The sequence below is a fragment of the Schistocerca nitens genome, chromosome 4, assembly GCF_023898315.1.
Source record: "Schistocerca nitens isolate TAMUIC-IGC-003100 chromosome 4, iqSchNite1.1, whole genome shotgun sequence".
NCBI lineage: Eukaryota > Metazoa > Arthropoda > Insecta > Orthoptera > Acrididae > Schistocerca > Schistocerca nitens.
The window spans coordinates 871992302-872008641 of record NC_064617.1 but is presented as its reverse complement, the minus strand read 5'-3'; the positions used below and the strand labels follow the sequence as shown (position 1 = coordinate 872008641).

The 16340-nt window shown below is 44.2% G+C and overlaps 1 protein-coding gene across 1 annotated transcript in view; it reads right to left on the bottom strand.

Annotated features, from left to right (window-relative positions):
- The window catches only part of LOC126253357 (uncharacterized), a 136891-nt gene that overhangs the window by 43475 nt on the left and 77076 nt on the right, over positions 1 to 16340 (bottom strand). The window contains exons 3-4 of the mRNA XM_049954630.1: positions 12661 to 12792; positions 9580 to 9784 (exon numbers count right to left, since the gene is read on the bottom strand). Of these exons, the coding sequence (XP_049810587.1) occupies positions 9580 to 9784; positions 12661 to 12792 (337 nt within the window). The remainder of the gene's footprint in view (positions 1 to 9579; positions 9785 to 12660; positions 12793 to 16340) is intronic.

Genomic DNA, 16340 nt, shown 5'->3' with positions numbered 1-16340 from the left:
TTCCTTCACTACTTGCTCAATATACAGATTGAATAACATCGGGGAGAGGCTACAACCCTGACTCACTCCATTCCCAACCACTGCTTCCCTTTCATACCCCTCGAATCTTATAACTGCTTTCTGTACAAATTGTAAATAGCCTTTCGCTCTCTGGATTTTACACCAGCCACCTTCAGAATTTGAAAGAGAGTATTCCAATCAACATTGTCAAAAGCTTTCTCTAAGTCCACAAATGCTAAAAACGTAGGTTTGCCTTTCCTTAAACTTTCTTCTAACATAAGTCGTAGGATCAGTATTGCATCACGTGTTCCAACATTTCTACGGAATCCAAACTGATCTTCCCCGAGGTCGGCTCTTATCAGTTTTTCCATTCGTCTCTAAAGAATTCGCGTTAGTATTTTGCAGCTGTGACTTATTAAACTGATAGTTCGGTAATTTTCACATCTGTCAACACCTGCTTTCTTTGGGATTGGAATTATTATATTCCTCTTGAAGTCTGAGGGAATTTCGCCTGTCTCATACATCCTGCTCACCAGATGGTACAGTTTTGTCAGGACTGGCTCTCCCAAGGCTGTCAGTAGTTCTGATGGAACGTTGTCTACTCCCGGGGCCGTGTTTCGACTCATGCCTTTCAGTGCTCTGTCAAACTCTTCACGCAGTATCATATCTCCCATTTCATCTTCATCTACATCCTCTTCCATTTCCATGATATTGTCCTCAAAAACATCGCCCCTGTATAGACCCTCTATATACTCCTTCCACCTTTCTGCTTTCCCTTCTTTGCTTAGAACTGGGTTTCCATCTGAGCTCTTGATATTGATGCAAGTGGTTCTCTTTTCTCCAAAGGTCTCTTTAATTTTACTGTAGGCATTATCTATCTTACCCCTCGTGAAATAAGCCTCTATATCTTTACATTTGTCCTCTAGCCATCCCTGCTTAGTTATTGAACTATATTAAATAAAATCGTCATAACTTCTGAACGGTTTCCGTTAGGGCGTTCAAACTGCACGGTTGGCCGTGGGGCGTGATGGGAATTAGTATGTGCATGCATGCATGGTCTACCGACGAAGCCCACTTTCATTTGGGTGGGTTCGTCGATAAGCAAAATTGGTGCATGTGGGGGACAAATTCCGCATTTCGCGATCGAGAACTCTCTTCACCTTCAACGGGCGACAGTGTGGCGTGCAGTGTCCAGTCACGGAATAATCGGTTCGCTGCAGCTGATAGCAGTCATTCCCTTCAATTTACACTACTGGCCATTAAAATTGCTACACCAAGAAGAAATGCAGATGATAAACGGGTATTCATTGGACAAATATACTATATTAGAATTGACGTGTGATTACATTTTCACGCAATTTGGGTGCATACATACTGAGAAATCAGTACCCAGAAGAACCACCTCTGGCCTCTGATACGTCTGGACACTGAGTCAAACAGAGCTTGGATGGCGTGTACAGGTACAGCTGCCCACGCAGCTTCAACACGATCCCATAGTTCATCAACAGTAGTGACTGGCGTATTGTGACGAGCCAGTTGCTCGACTACCATTGACCAGACGTTTTCAATTGGTGAGAAATCTGGAGAATGTGCTGGTCAGGGCAGCAGTCAAACATTTTCTGTATCCAGAAAGACCTGTACAGGACCTGCAACATGCGGTCGTCCGTTATCCTGCTGAAATGTAGGGTTTCGCAGGGTTCGAATGAAGGGTAGAGCCACGGGTCGTAACACATCTGAAATGTAACGTCCACTGTTCAAAGTGCCGTCAATGCGAACAAGAGGTGACCGAGACGTGTAACCAATGGCACCCCATACAATCACCCCGGGTGATACGCCAGTATGGCGATGACGAATCCACGCTTCCAATGTGCGTTCACCGCGATGTCGCCAAACACGGATGCTACCATCATGATGCTGTAAACAGAACCTGAATTCATCCGAAAAAGAGACGTTTTGCCATTCGTGCACCCAGGTTCGTCGTTGAGTGGACCATCGCAGGCGCTCCCATCTGTGATGCAGCGTCAAGGGTAACCGCAGCCATGGTCTCCGAGCTGATAGTCCATGCTGCTGCAAACGTCGTCGAACTGTTCGTGCAGATGGTTGTTGTCTTGCAAACGTCCTCATCTGTTGACTCAGGGATCGAGACGTGGCTGCACGATCCGTTACAGCCATGTGGATAAGATGCCTGTCATTTCGACTGCTAGTGATACGAGGCCGCTGGGATCCAGCACGGCGTTCCATATTACCCCCCTGAACCCACCGATTCCACATTCTGTTAACAGTCATTGGATCTCGACCAACTCGAGCAGCAATGTCGCGATACGATAAACCGCAATCGCGATAGGCTACAATCCGACCTTTATCAAAGTCGGAAACGTGATGGTACGCATTTCTCCTCCTCACACGACGCATCACAACTATGTTTCACGAGGCAACGCCGGTTAACTGCTGTTTGTGTATGAGAAAACGGTTGGAAACTTTCCTCATGTCAGCACGTTGTAGGTGTCGCCACCGGCGCCAACCTTGTGTGAATGCTCTGAAAAGCTACTCATTTGCATAGCAGAGTATTTTTTCCTGTCGGTTAAATTTCACGTCTGTAGCACGTCATCTTCGTGGTGTAGCAATTTTAATGGCCAGTAGTGTACATATAGTGTTTTACAGTTGTGGGATCTGCGTGGTGTCTATTAACTTTCTCCAGTGCGAATCCATAAATACGCCCGATCTCCTGTGGGCATCTTTAAGTAGCGAACAGGGACAGTGGATACGTGGCACTCAATGGCAGTGTGGATCGGCCTTGAGGCATGCCGAGATATTCCGTGTAGTTCCAATAACGCTGTGTCCTGGATGGCGCAGTGGTTACCGCACCTGCCTAGAAAGCAGGGGGTCCCAGATTCGAATGCCGGTCTGCTACACATTTTCGTTCGTCGCCGCTGATTCCTCTTGATGCACTACTGCGGCTAATAGCAGTGATCCCCCTTCAATTTACATATAATGTTTCACGGCTGCGGGATCTGCATGGTGCTTATTCTTTTGAAGAAATGGGTACTATGCATTCAAATAATCTTTTGAATGTATCTGAAAAATCTAGAATGTGAAAATTGAGGTCCAAGTAAGAAATGTTGGTTTCCAAAATCACCATTAAAACCATGCTAAAACTTCAAACCTAGAAAACCAGTCAAGTTCTGGACTTCAAAGCATGGGTTAGGTCACATCTTTACAAGATAGACAGGATTTGAAACTCAGCTCAAACCGGCAAAGTAGAAGCATAGTTAAATTTTTGGGTGGGTCTCCCCTTACGAATAATTACGAGATATTGGCTAAAGTAAGTGACGTTAGAGTGTTCTGGCTTTTTTCAGTTTGGCAATATTATAAGGGCTTGAATACCGTAAGCAATGTCTTCATTAAGCGACTTAAAAGGCTTTGGATATCTAAAGCAATGTTACAAGGCTTTGGCTGTGTTAAATGATGTCATGAGGCGTTATCTATGTTAAATAATGTTACGAAATTTTATCTACATGCAGCGATGTAATGAGACTGTGGATTTCTAAACAGTAACAACGAGGCTTTGACGATCTTAATAAATGTTACAAAGCTCGGTTACGCTAAGAGAAGTTATGAGACTTGGTTACTTACAAGACTTTGACTACTTAAGCAAATTACGAGGCTTTGGCTATTTCAAGCAATGGTATCAGTCGTTGGCTATGGTAGTCGTTGTTGTGAAGCTCTGGCTATGTTGAGTGATGTTATAAGGCTTTGGCTGTGTTAAGCGATGTCACAAGGCTATAGCTACAAACACAGGGATCTTACGAAGGTTTGGCTATATTAAGAGTAGTGAAAAGTCTTTGCTGGTCTTAAGAAAGATTGCAAAGTTTTGGTTACATTATGAGATGTTGCGAAACTGGTTACTTAAAGTGATATTGCAAGGCTATGGCTGCCTCTAGTGATATTATATATTCCATATACTGAGCAAGTTTCAAGGCATTGCCTACTTGAGACAGCAATATGAGGCTCTATTGTGTTGAAACGTCCCCTTCGAAAAATTACTGACACACAATATTTTTTAGCGCAACGCAATCTGACTTTCAATCATCCCTACAAAAGAATGGCCCTGACTAACATTAACCTATACCTTTCACAAATCACTTACCTCACAAAAATCTTCGTTACTCGAACTGCTGCAATACAGCGAGCGCCACTCCTGCTAGCTAAATAAAAGATTCAAACTACGGAAGGCACTAACTACTGATAGGCATAGTTAGCAAATGAAAGATTTTAATAGAGAACAAACAATGTGTTTACCTTAATAGTCATAATATATATAGCAGTTCATGACATCCACTCCTACAAATTTCAAAGCTCCGCCATCTCTCTCCCCACATCCACCACTGCTGGCGGCTCACCTCCAACTGCGCAACGTTACGCGCTGTTAACATCCAGCTGCCGCTGCCCAACACTACAACGGCAGACAACAATGCAAACTAGCCACCGACTGCACACAGCACAGCCAGTGATTTTCATACAGAGCGCTACGTAACGTTGCCAATAAGAAAACAAACAGCCTACTTACAGTGTTAAATAAAGTTACGAGGCTTTAACTTCACAAGGCAATGTAACAAGACTGTTTAGCTTTGTTATTAGGCTATGATTATCTTAATCGATATTGAGGCTTTAGCTGTGTTAAGTGGTGTTATGTAGCTTTGGCTATGTTAATTGACGTTAAGAGGCTTCAGCTGTGTTAGAGAATTTTACAAAGCCTTAGCTATCTTAAGAGCATCGACGAAGCTTTGGCAATCTTAACAAATGTTACGAGATAGCTATCTTACGCAGTGCTACAAGACATTATTTATGTTAAACAACTTACCAAACTTCAGCTACTTGAAGCAATTTTCCAAGACTTTGGATACATGAAGTGATATTTGAGGCTTTCGCTGCTTTAAACGATATTATGAAGCTCTGCTATCTTAACAGTAACGACAAAGCTTTGGTGACCTTAAGAAATATTCCAACGCTTTTATTACCATAAGATATGTTATGAGACTTTGAGTGAGTGATGTTACGAAGCTATGGCGACCTTTAATAGCGCTACAAGGCGTTGGCTGCTTTACACAAATTAGGAGGTTTTGGCTACCTCAGGCAAAGATATGAAGCTCTGCTATTATTACGAGACTTTAGCTACCTTAAGCAACGTAAAAAGACGTTGGCTGTGTTAAGCGTTGTCATGACGCTTGGGGTATTTTAAATGATGGCAACAGGCTTTGTCTGTGTTACGTGACGTTATGTAACTTTGGCAATGTTGGGCAATGTTGTGAAGCTTTACCTGCCTTAGGCGATGTTACAAGGCTGACTGTGTCAGGCGATGGTTTGTAGCCTCTGCCTGTGCTAACTGATCCTATAGTTGGACGTGCTGCGACATGGTTGCGGACAGAACAGTGATCCAGAACGTGTAGAATAAATTTCTTTATTTCTGTCTATGACTACAAAATTGTCAAGTCCTTAGTCTATCGGTTCAGATCGGCAATGACAATCTTCAGATCTGCTGCAAAACATGTGTATATAATATATTTCATTTACTAGATAATCTTATTAATTGACTGGTACGTTGTTTCATCCTTGTTTAAGTTCCTATGCCGCTCTATATCGGCGACGCCAACAGAGAGCGCTGATTACTTACTACAGTCTATTGTTTCGTCCATTTGGCTTCTTTTGGTATTTATTTTATTATTTTTATAGTATTCAATTAGCTCTGTAAGCTTGTTCTAAGGTATGTCATTATATTTTTATCTAAAATCCGCCACAAGAGTGTATCAGAATTATTGTCACTTAACTATTTCCTTTTTAACGACCCAACTTCAGTCGTGATTTTAATTTATTGTATTTTATTATAGTAATAACTTACACACATGATAAGCTCACTTTAGACTTTATTTTTATTCTATATTGTACACTTATATAAGTGACGAATATGTGTATGTCTACAACAGAAACATCTAACGGTCTTACGACACAAACATATACTGTGGCCTAGTATAAACCATAATCTGAATATATGCGACGATGCTACATTGATTTTGTGTTTATCTTTTGACGACCCACTATGGGTGCATTATATTAAGACATGTTTTCAAAACAGGTGTGACTTATCACATTTAAAGCGCATGCTTTCCACATGTCATTCAGTAATATTTTTAACTGTGGCTTATTTTAGTGTTTTAAGATGTAGGAAGTCCACTAGTTTTATTTGTGTTTTTTTCCCATGGTGTGCGACAGACTTGAAGATGATCATTGCTGATCGACACAATTTTGTGGTCATAGACGGAAATAAGGAAATTTATTCTACTGCATGACTGAATTGTACCATTTTGAGAAGACAGAAGGAGCGATCTGGTTTACTTGCTAAAAACACTCTAAAGCCAAGTGCGCATAAATATTTCTTTATTTAAAACAAAAGGTTTCCACAGACTTTGATGTCATTTTCAGGTCTTAAAAAATCATTTTGTTGTGGAATGTGTTCATTTTAAGTTGGACTCACACCAAGATGACATATGGATAAGAAACAACACATTATAAAAGGTCTGTCATAACTAAAATATTTAAAAACATGAACCACCTTGTGAAAATGACCATATATATATATATATATATATATCGCTCACAGATGATTGTTACGTCACAAAAACAAGCGAAGTTATTGAAGAATTAGATGATACAGATCATATAGTTTCCCTTATCGGCCATAATGGAACTCAACAGAGTAAATCACTATTACCAACGAGAAGAATATGGCTACACAATGCCATCAGAATTCCCTTGCTAAGTTAAGAGGTAGTATAACAAAATAAAAAGGAAATTCCACTAGAAAAGATGGCTTCCACTTAGATACAAGTTTTATCTTCATCATTGTGGTTTGAAAGACCATTTGACAATTATACGTAATGAGGCAAAAAGTGTGATATTGCTAGTATCCCTGCACCACAGTAACACTGTAGATGAAGAACATAAAAACAATTGAGAGAATGTTTTATTCTATAACGACTGGAAATCAGGAGTTGGTTATCTGAGCCAGATGATACGTACACACACTTGAAAGAGACATAAAGATAGTATTTTGTCTTATGGACAAACGTATTAGATGTAGTAGCAAAAAATGTTCTGTGTTTATTTTCACAGATCTGATAAAAGGAGAATTTTTCTGATATGGAGAAGTGGAAGTTCTGAAAGCCACTGCACGGTTCGCCAGCTAACGAAGATGGCGGAAACTTTAAGATCACCAAAAAGACGATGCTTCATTTACTCCACCGAGTTAGAAAACTGCTGCGGAAGCAAAGGGAACTTCACAGCAAACATAAACATAGCCAAAGTCTTGAAGACAAACAAAAATTACGCGAAGCGAAATGTAGTGTGAGGAGGGCTATGCGAGAGGCGTTCAATGAATTCGAAAGTAAAGTTCTATGTACTGACTTGGCAGAAAATCCTAAGAAATTTTGGTCTTATGACAAAGCGGTAGGTGGATCAATACAAAATGTCCAGACACTCTGTGACCAAAATGGTGCTGAAACAGGATGACAGACTTAAGGCCGAAATATTAAATGTCTTTTTCCAAAGCTGTTTCACAGGGGAAGACTGCACTGTAGTTCCTTCTCTAGATTGTCGCACAGATGACAAAATGGTAGATATCGAAATAGACGGCAGAGGGATAGAGAAACAATTAAAATCGCTCAAAAGAGGAAAGGCCGCTGGACCTGATGGGATACCAGTTCGATTTTACACAGAGTACGCACAGGAACTTGCCCCCCCCCCCCCCCCCCTCATGCAGCGCTGTACCGTAGGTCTCTAGAAGGGCGTAGCGTTCCAAAGGATTGGAAAAGAGCACAGGTCATCCCCGTTTTCAAGAAGGGACGTCGAACAGATGTGCAGAACTATAGATCGATATCTCTAACGTCGATCAGTTGTAGAATTTTGGAACACGTATTATGTTCGAGTATAATGACTTTTCTCGAGACTAGAACTCTACTCTGTAGGAATCAGCATGGGTTTCGAAAAAGACGGTCGTGTGAAACCCAGCTCGCGCTATTCGTCCACGAGACTCGGAGGGCCATAGACACGGGTTCCCAGGTAGATGCCGTGTTTCTTCACTTCCGCAAGGCGTTCGATACAGTTCCCCACAGTCGTTTGATGAACAGAGCATATGGACTATCAGACCAATTGTGTGATTGGATTGAAGAGTTCCTAGATAACAGAACGCAGCATGTCATTCTCAATGGAGAGAAGTGTTCCGAAGTGAGAGTGATTTCAGGTGTGCCGCAGGGGAGTGTCATAGGACCGTTGCTATTCACAATATACATAAATGACCTTGTGGATGACATCGGAAGTTCACTGAGGCTTTTTGCAGATGATGCTGTGGTGTATCGAGAGGTTGTAACAATGGAAAATTGAACTGAAATGCAGGAGGATCTGCAGGGAATTGACGCATGGTGCAGGGAATGGCAATTCAATCTCAATTTAGAAAAGTGTAATGTGCTGCGAATGCATAGAAAGATAGATCCCTTATCATTTAGCTACAAAATAGCAGGTCAGCAACTGGAAGCAGTTAATTCCATAAATTATCTGGGAGTACGCATTAGGAGTGATTTAAAATGGAATGATCATATAAAGTTGATCGTCGGTAAAGCAGATGCCAGACTGACATTCATTGGAAGAATTCTAAGGAAATGCAATCCGAAAACAAAGGAAGTACGTTACAGTACGCTTGTTCACCCACTGCTTGAATACTGCTCAGCAGTGTGGGATCCGTACCAGATAGGGCTGATAGAAGAGACAGAGAAGATCCAACGGAGAGCAGCGCGCTTCGTTACAGGATCATTTAGTAATCGCGAAAGCGTTACGGAGATGATAGATAAACTCCAGTGGAAGACTCTGCAGGAGAGACGCTCAGTAGCTCGGTACGAGCTTTTGTTAAAGTTTCGAGAGCATTCCTTCACCGAAGAGTCAAGCAGTATATTGCTCCCTCCTACGTATATCTAGCGAAGAGACCATAACGATAAAATCAGAGAGATTAGAGCCCACACAGAAGCATACCGACAATCCTTTCCACGAACAATACGAGACTGGAATAGAAGGGAGAACCGATAGAGGTACTCAGGGTACCCTCCGCCACACACCGTCAGGTGGCTTGCGGAGTACGGATGTAGATGTAGATGTAGATAAGACAGAAGTGGTCAAGCGTTCTACAAATGCACGAAAAAATATATTTATGAAGAGTGCTATTATTTATGAGCACATCTTCCGGTATGGACCAGTGAAATTGAAAGTTATTCAATCACAGGAAAGTTATATCGTTATTTACAATAATAATGTAAGTCAAATGTCACATTATCACAAAAACGCTGTCTTATTCATTCTGTCTCTCCGACACCTTCAAAATTTGATAATATTTTCGTTAATACCAACATTTTTTTTATTGGTTTTAAGGTAGGGGTCCAATAGGTTCCCTCTCATGCATTTTCCTGAGTACAGACACTCATGCACCGAAGGATTGCGATAAGTACAAAGCAGTTACTGTGTTAAATGGCGACAACTTACCAGAGCTGTTGGTACGACCAGTTGGTTCTCGGAGAGGTCGAGCATGACCATCTGCGGAATGCCCTTGAAAGAGTCCTTCGGCAGGCTGGAGATGCCACACCACGACAGGTTGAGCCAGTACAGGGAGGCAGAGTCCAGCATCCGGCCCCCAGTCAGGTGGATTGGGTTCCTACTCAGGTCCAGCTTCTGTAGCTTCCCGTTGGACCTGCAACATGCCGTCACACTGTCTGGCCATCCAGCACCGCGGGCTCAACAGTCACCACGCATTACCCAGACCTCGGTCTTTAGGAAACCACATTGGGGCTCCATGGCTGCATAAATACTGGAACAGACTCTGAACATCTCATAGAGACTCAGGTTTCTTCAGGTATGTCACGTCCAGCTGAAGCCACTCATTAACGATTAGATCCCGTAGAGCTGCCAGACTGCAGGGATATTGTCTCCTATGCTGCACCCACTATTTCTAGCAGCTCCAAAGATTTTCTGTGGGATTGAAGAGAGTTATTCAATGACAAGGCAGTCTGTCATAAAGCAGCATCTAAGAAGCAATGGGTTGTGGTCAATAACATTCTTGAAATGGTCTGCCTTGCTCAGAGTCTCGACCTGATCCCAATGGAACATCTTTGGGATAAGTTTCAGCCTCGACTTTGCTCCAGATCGCAGCGTCCAGCAATACGACCTCCTCTGGCTTCAGCTGTCAGGAAAGAGAGGACAGCCATTTCTCCACAGAGTTCAAGCCGCCTTAAGAACGACAGGTGGAAACAGCCCATATTATTGTCCACTAACATTTGTCCAGATACTTTTGATAAGATTGTGTATGAATACAGTGTCTTAGTCACTGTGGTATCTCGCTGAACAACATCTCCGTCGTATGACAGATAGTCTTCTTGAAGCACTGCTCGGCTGGAATTGGGAATTGGTTGTACCACAGGTTTTTTTATATGTCTTATAAAGTAACGGTCACTACACGGAGATGACAAAAGTCGTGGGACAGCAATATGCACGTCCACAGATGGCGGTAGTATGACGTACTCAAGGTATAAAAGGGCAGTGCATTGGTGGAGCTGTTGCTTGTACTCATGTGATTATGGGAAAGTGTTTCGGACGTGATTATGGGCGCACGATCGGAATTATCAGGCTTTAGTCATATTTCGGAAGTCGTTAGGTAATTCAGTACTCCAAGTTTACCAGTGTCAAAACGGTACCGACATTACCATATTCCGAGCATTTATCTCTGACCACGGATTACGCAGTGGCCGAAAGACTTCACTTCACGACCGAGAGAAAAGGCGTTCGTGTAGAGTATTAGTAGGAACAGACAAGCAACACTGCGTCAAATAACCGCAGAGACAAACGTTGGACGTTCGAAGAACTAATGCGTTAGGACAGTGCGGCGAAATTTGGCGTTAACAGGCCGACGCGAGAGCCTTTGCCAACAGGACGACACCGCCTGCAGCGCCTCTCCTGGGCTCATGACCATATCTGTTGGACCCTAGACTGGAAAATCGTGATCTGGTCAGATGAGTCCCGACTTCAGTTGGTAAGAGCTGATGGTGGAGTTCGAGTGGGTCGCAGACCTCACGAAGCCATGGACCCAAGATGTCAACGAGGCACTGTGAAAGCTGGTGAGGGCTCCATAATGGTGTGGGCTGTGCTTCATGGAATGGACTGGGTCCTCTGATCCAATTGAACCGACAATTGGCCGGAATGGTTATATTTGGCTACTTGGAGACGATCTGCAGGCATTCATGGACTTAATGTTCTGAAACAACGATGGAATTTTTATGGATGACAATTTTCCATGTCATCAGGCCACAGTTGTTCGTGATTGATTTGCAGCATATTGTGGACAATTTGAAGGAACTATTTGGCCACCAAGACGTGACTCCCACAGCACATTTATATGATATAATCGAGAAGTCATTTCGTGTATAAAATACCGCCACTGGATCACTTTCGCAATTATGGACGGCTATAGAGGCAGCATGTCTCAGTACTCCTACAGGTTCTAGGCGCTACAGTCTGGACCCGCGCGATCGCTACGGTCTCAGATTCGAATCCTGCCTCGGGCAGGGACGTGTGATGTCCTTAGGTTAGTTAGGTTTAAGTAGTTCTAAGTTCTAGGGGACTGATGACCTCAGAAGTTAAGTCCCATGGTGCTCAGAGCCATTTGAACTCCTACAGGGGACTTCAGAGGACTTGGTGAGTCCATGCCATGTCGAGTTGCTTCACTACGTCGGGTAAATGGAAGGCCAACACAGTAGTAGGAATTACCCATGACTTTAGGCCGCCCAGTTAGCCATGCGGTCTAATGCATGGCTTTCCGGATTGGGAAGGAGCGCCCGGCTGACTTGCGTCGAGGTCCGGTGAGCTGGCCAGTCTGTGGATGGTTTTTAGGCGGTTTTCCATCTGCCTCGGCGAATGCGGGCTGGTTCCCCTTATTCCACTTCAGCTACACTATGTCGGCGAAAGCTGCGCAAACAAGTTCTCCACGTACGTGTACACCACCGTTACTCTACCACGCACTCGTCTGGTGTGTGACGTTCACTGAGGGGGGCGGGCGGGGGTCGAGTTGGGGGGGGGGGGGGCTCCACCGGGGCCCAAACCGCACAATAACCCTGAAAGAGTGGTTCGGTGTGGCGCGGCGGAGGGGTGAAGTGGACTGCGATAGTCGTTGTGGGGTTGTGGACCACTGCGGCTGCGGCGGGGACGGAGCCTCTCCGTCCTTTCTAGGCCCCCGGTTAACATACAATAGGATACAATACAATACCCACCACTTTTGTCACGTCAGTGTAGTGTCACACGGAATTTCCAAGGTTTGAGAATTGCAATGCCATCAGAAAGAAACATCCAGGAAGACTTCTAGTAATATTGTAAATGAAGCTTGAAACTTTTGAATGAATATGTATTTCGTAGGCCTGCCAAAGGGACGATTATTGTTTCCAGTTTTGAAGTTATCAGTGAAAAGCATTCGTATAACTTATTGTGTGTCGCTTATAAGCGTCTTGTTTGATGCCGGTACTATGCATATGACAAGTCTGTAAATAGCTAGCTTCAAGAAGTACATGAAACTGGACTTACGTGAAGACACTGGACGGAAGAGTTGACAGCCGGTTGTTGGAGAAATCGACGACGCGCAGATTCGGCATCCCAGAAAAAGCGTCCTCGTGAACGTCGCTGATGTTGTTCTTGTCCAGGTACAGCTGCATTACCCTGTAAAGGAGAGGGCAGACAGTTTTCAAATGTACAGCACGGCCCCATCCACTACAGCAGGGAGGTGGTGAGCCAGAGCAGTCTGTAACCTTACCACACAGCCTGTTCGCTGCGCTTACACCTCGGAATGTTCTTTAGAAATCACTAATGAGCGCGTAGCGGAGGGTACCTTCTGTCATACCGTGTATGAGACTTTTTTTCTCGCCACTACCTCGAACGGGCAACGGCCTTGCCGCAGTGGTAACAGCAGTTCCTGCCAGATCACGGAGTTAAGCGGTGTCGGGCCGGACTAGCACTTGGATGAGTGACCATCCGGTTTGCCGAGCGCTGTTGGCAAGGAGGGTGCACTCAGCCCTTGTGAGGCAAACTGAGGAGCTACTTGATTGAGAAATAGCGGCTCCGGTCTCGCCAAGTGAAATACAGCCGGGAGAGGGATGTGCTGACCAATGCCCCTCCACATCCGCATCCAGTGACGCCTGTGGAGCGAGGACAGCATGGCAGCCGGTGGGTACCGTTGGGCCTTCAAGGCCTGTTCGGACAGACTTCAGTTTAATAGCATGAACGGAACATCAGAAGCCGATTTTTTTATTTATTTTTCAACTTTAGGTCACACAACTTCTGAGAGCGTGGGGTTGATCTGTTAATCTGAGATGTACCCTTTGCCCTGTGGCTCCTGCAAGATGCAATTTCCACCCCCACACTACTACAGAAGTCAGACAGACGCTCCTAACGTTCTAAAGAGAAATGCCTGAAAAACTTTCAGCAATAAATATCTTCTGGAGTTATCCGCTGTAAGGAAATGACACAAAAATTCACAAAATTTCTTACGTACTTGGGCATAGAAGTAGTGCTAGTTAGTGTAAGGAAAACATGGAACTAACGAAAGGTATTATTTATTTTGCAAAAATTCTGTGAAATCACAATGACACTTTTAGTTATGAATTGAACAAGTTATATCCTGGTTCTTTTCAGAATGTGAAGTTACCTTTCAAGTATAGGATTCGCTAATGAAATTTCTACACAAAGTTTAAGATGGTAGTTAACTTGGCAGAATGGCTGAGAGGCATACCTACTCAACTTGAATAATTATCCTTTAGAATGTTGCTACGTACGGTCGAGGCTGTCATGTGTGAAATGCAGTGAAGTGTACTGTTGTGGAGGCAATATGGGGCTCGCAATAGCTGTAGCGCACAATACCGTAAGCTGCGATGACTGCTGTCTGCGCCGCTCGCTGCTGACAAATAAGATAACTCTCGTTCTATCTGGAATGACCTTCGCCAATCAACCTCTCCCTATGCCTTGATGAAGTCAAGGATTCCTATTTGCCCCTAGTCTAACTGTTGGCATGGTACACCGGTCAGATAACCAGTCCACCGCGATGCCACTCAAAATTCTCTCGCAGGCATTTAACTATAACTCTGTCCGTTCACACCGCACAATAAGTGTGTCAGCCAACACAGTGAAAAACGCTTAATCGCAAGGACTCAATATAGAGTCGCCTTTGATTCGCTCTCGACAGAGGTGCTCTCCCAGTGAAGTACTGAGGAGAGACTTGTTCCTCGCTCTTTTGAGTACACGTACGAGCGCGCACGCTCTCATTACGTGTTCTCACTCCAAGAGCGACAACGGAACGGCGCCTCTCCATGCCAGATGTGAAGGGGTATATCTTTCAGTCTCTTCCATTATTCCTTCAGCTCAAGGCATCAGAAATATCGTCTGCCAATCAGCATTGCTCTTCTAAAACGGGAGAATGACGTTTCGTTTAAGGCGACCAAACCGGAAGCTTGTATCTTTGGCGTTTGGCGTTTGCTTTCTCCCTGTGAAAATCTCTGAAACTGTATGCTATGTGTAAAGAATGCGTAGGCCGGCCGCTCCCACACAATGTATCGGAATTTGCTTTTAAGCCGAACACGGGGTTGTTCCCCCCTTTCCACTCGAGCCCACGCTGTCCGCTACAGGTAGTCACCGGCCGACATGGGCTGGGTCGTCCTCTGAAGGGCCTGGCGTCCCGCTGTGCGGCCTCTCTCCCGAACTAAAAGCCTCTGTGACCATCGTGTCTGGAATGTATGTGAGCATGCCAGCCGCGAGTATTTCAACCACGGTGCGCTCACTTGTCAATTGCATTCGTTTACATGAATTTATACAACACTGACTTTATCTAATCGAGTTTTGGTTCGAATGAAACGTCTTGATGTGCGGAACATGACTGTGAGGTCAGAATATGCAAGCAATGAAGGTCAGGAGATCACGACGTCTTACAAACTCGGTAAAATAACCGGATTAGATTTCTTAGCAAGTCATCACCACGCGATATCAATGCGTGACACTTCAGTTTTGAGATGACCCCAAAGAGAAAAATACAGTTGATTGATGTCCTAGAAATAAACTGCTTTCAGCTGTATATGAACTTTTATTTACAGAAGCACGCCTGATTTCGCGGAATCAAATCACTTCTTAAGGTATAGGTATGGTAGTACGGCGTTGAGCTCATTATATAAGAAGAGGGGAGACTCAAACTTCACAAAATACACTACTGGCCATTAAAATTGCTACACCACGAAGATGACGTGCTACAGACGCGAAATTTAACCGACAGGAAGAAGATGCTGTGATATGCAAATGATTAGCTTTCCAGAGCATTCACACAAGGTTGGCGCCGGTGGCGACACCTACAACGTGCTGGCATGAGGAAAGTTTCCAACCGATTTCTCATACACAAACAGCAGTTGACCGGCGTTGCCTGCTGAAACGTTGTTGTGATGCCTCGTGTAAGGAGGAGAAATGCGTACCATCACGTTTCCGACTTTGACAAAGGTCGGATTGTAGCCTATCGCGATTGCGGTTTATCGTATTGCGACATTTCTGCTCGCGTTGGTCGAGATCCAATGACTGTTAGCAGAATATGGAATCGGTGCATTCAGGAGGGTAATATGGAACGCCGTGCTGTATCCCAACAGCCTCGTATCACTAGCTGTCGAGATGACAGACATCTCATCCACATGGCTGTAACGGATCGTGCAGCCACGTCTCGATCCCTGAGTCAACAGATGAGGACATTTGCAAGACAACAACCATCTGCACGAACCGTTCGACGACGTTTCCAGCAGCATGGACTACCAGCTTGGAGACCATGGCTGCGGTTACCCTTGACGCTTGTAAGTAGGCTGTTTAGGTTTTCTTATTGGTAACGCCACGTAGTGCTTTGTATGAAAATCATTGGCTGTGCTGTGTGCAGTCTGTGGCTAGTTTGCACTGTTGTCGCTATTGTAGCGTTGGGCAGTTGGCTGTTAACAGCGTGTAGCGTTGTGCAGTTGGAGGTGAGCCGCCAGCAGTGTTAGATGTGGGGAGAGAAATGTCGGAATTTTGAGAGCGGGTGATCTGGACGTGTGTCTATCAGAAACAGTACATATGTAAGAATGGAGGTCATGAACTGCTATATATATTATGACTTTTGAACACTTTTAAGGCAAATACATTGTTTGTTCTCTATCAAAATCTTTCATTTGATAACTATGCCTATCAGTAGTTAGTGCCTTCAGTAGTTTGAA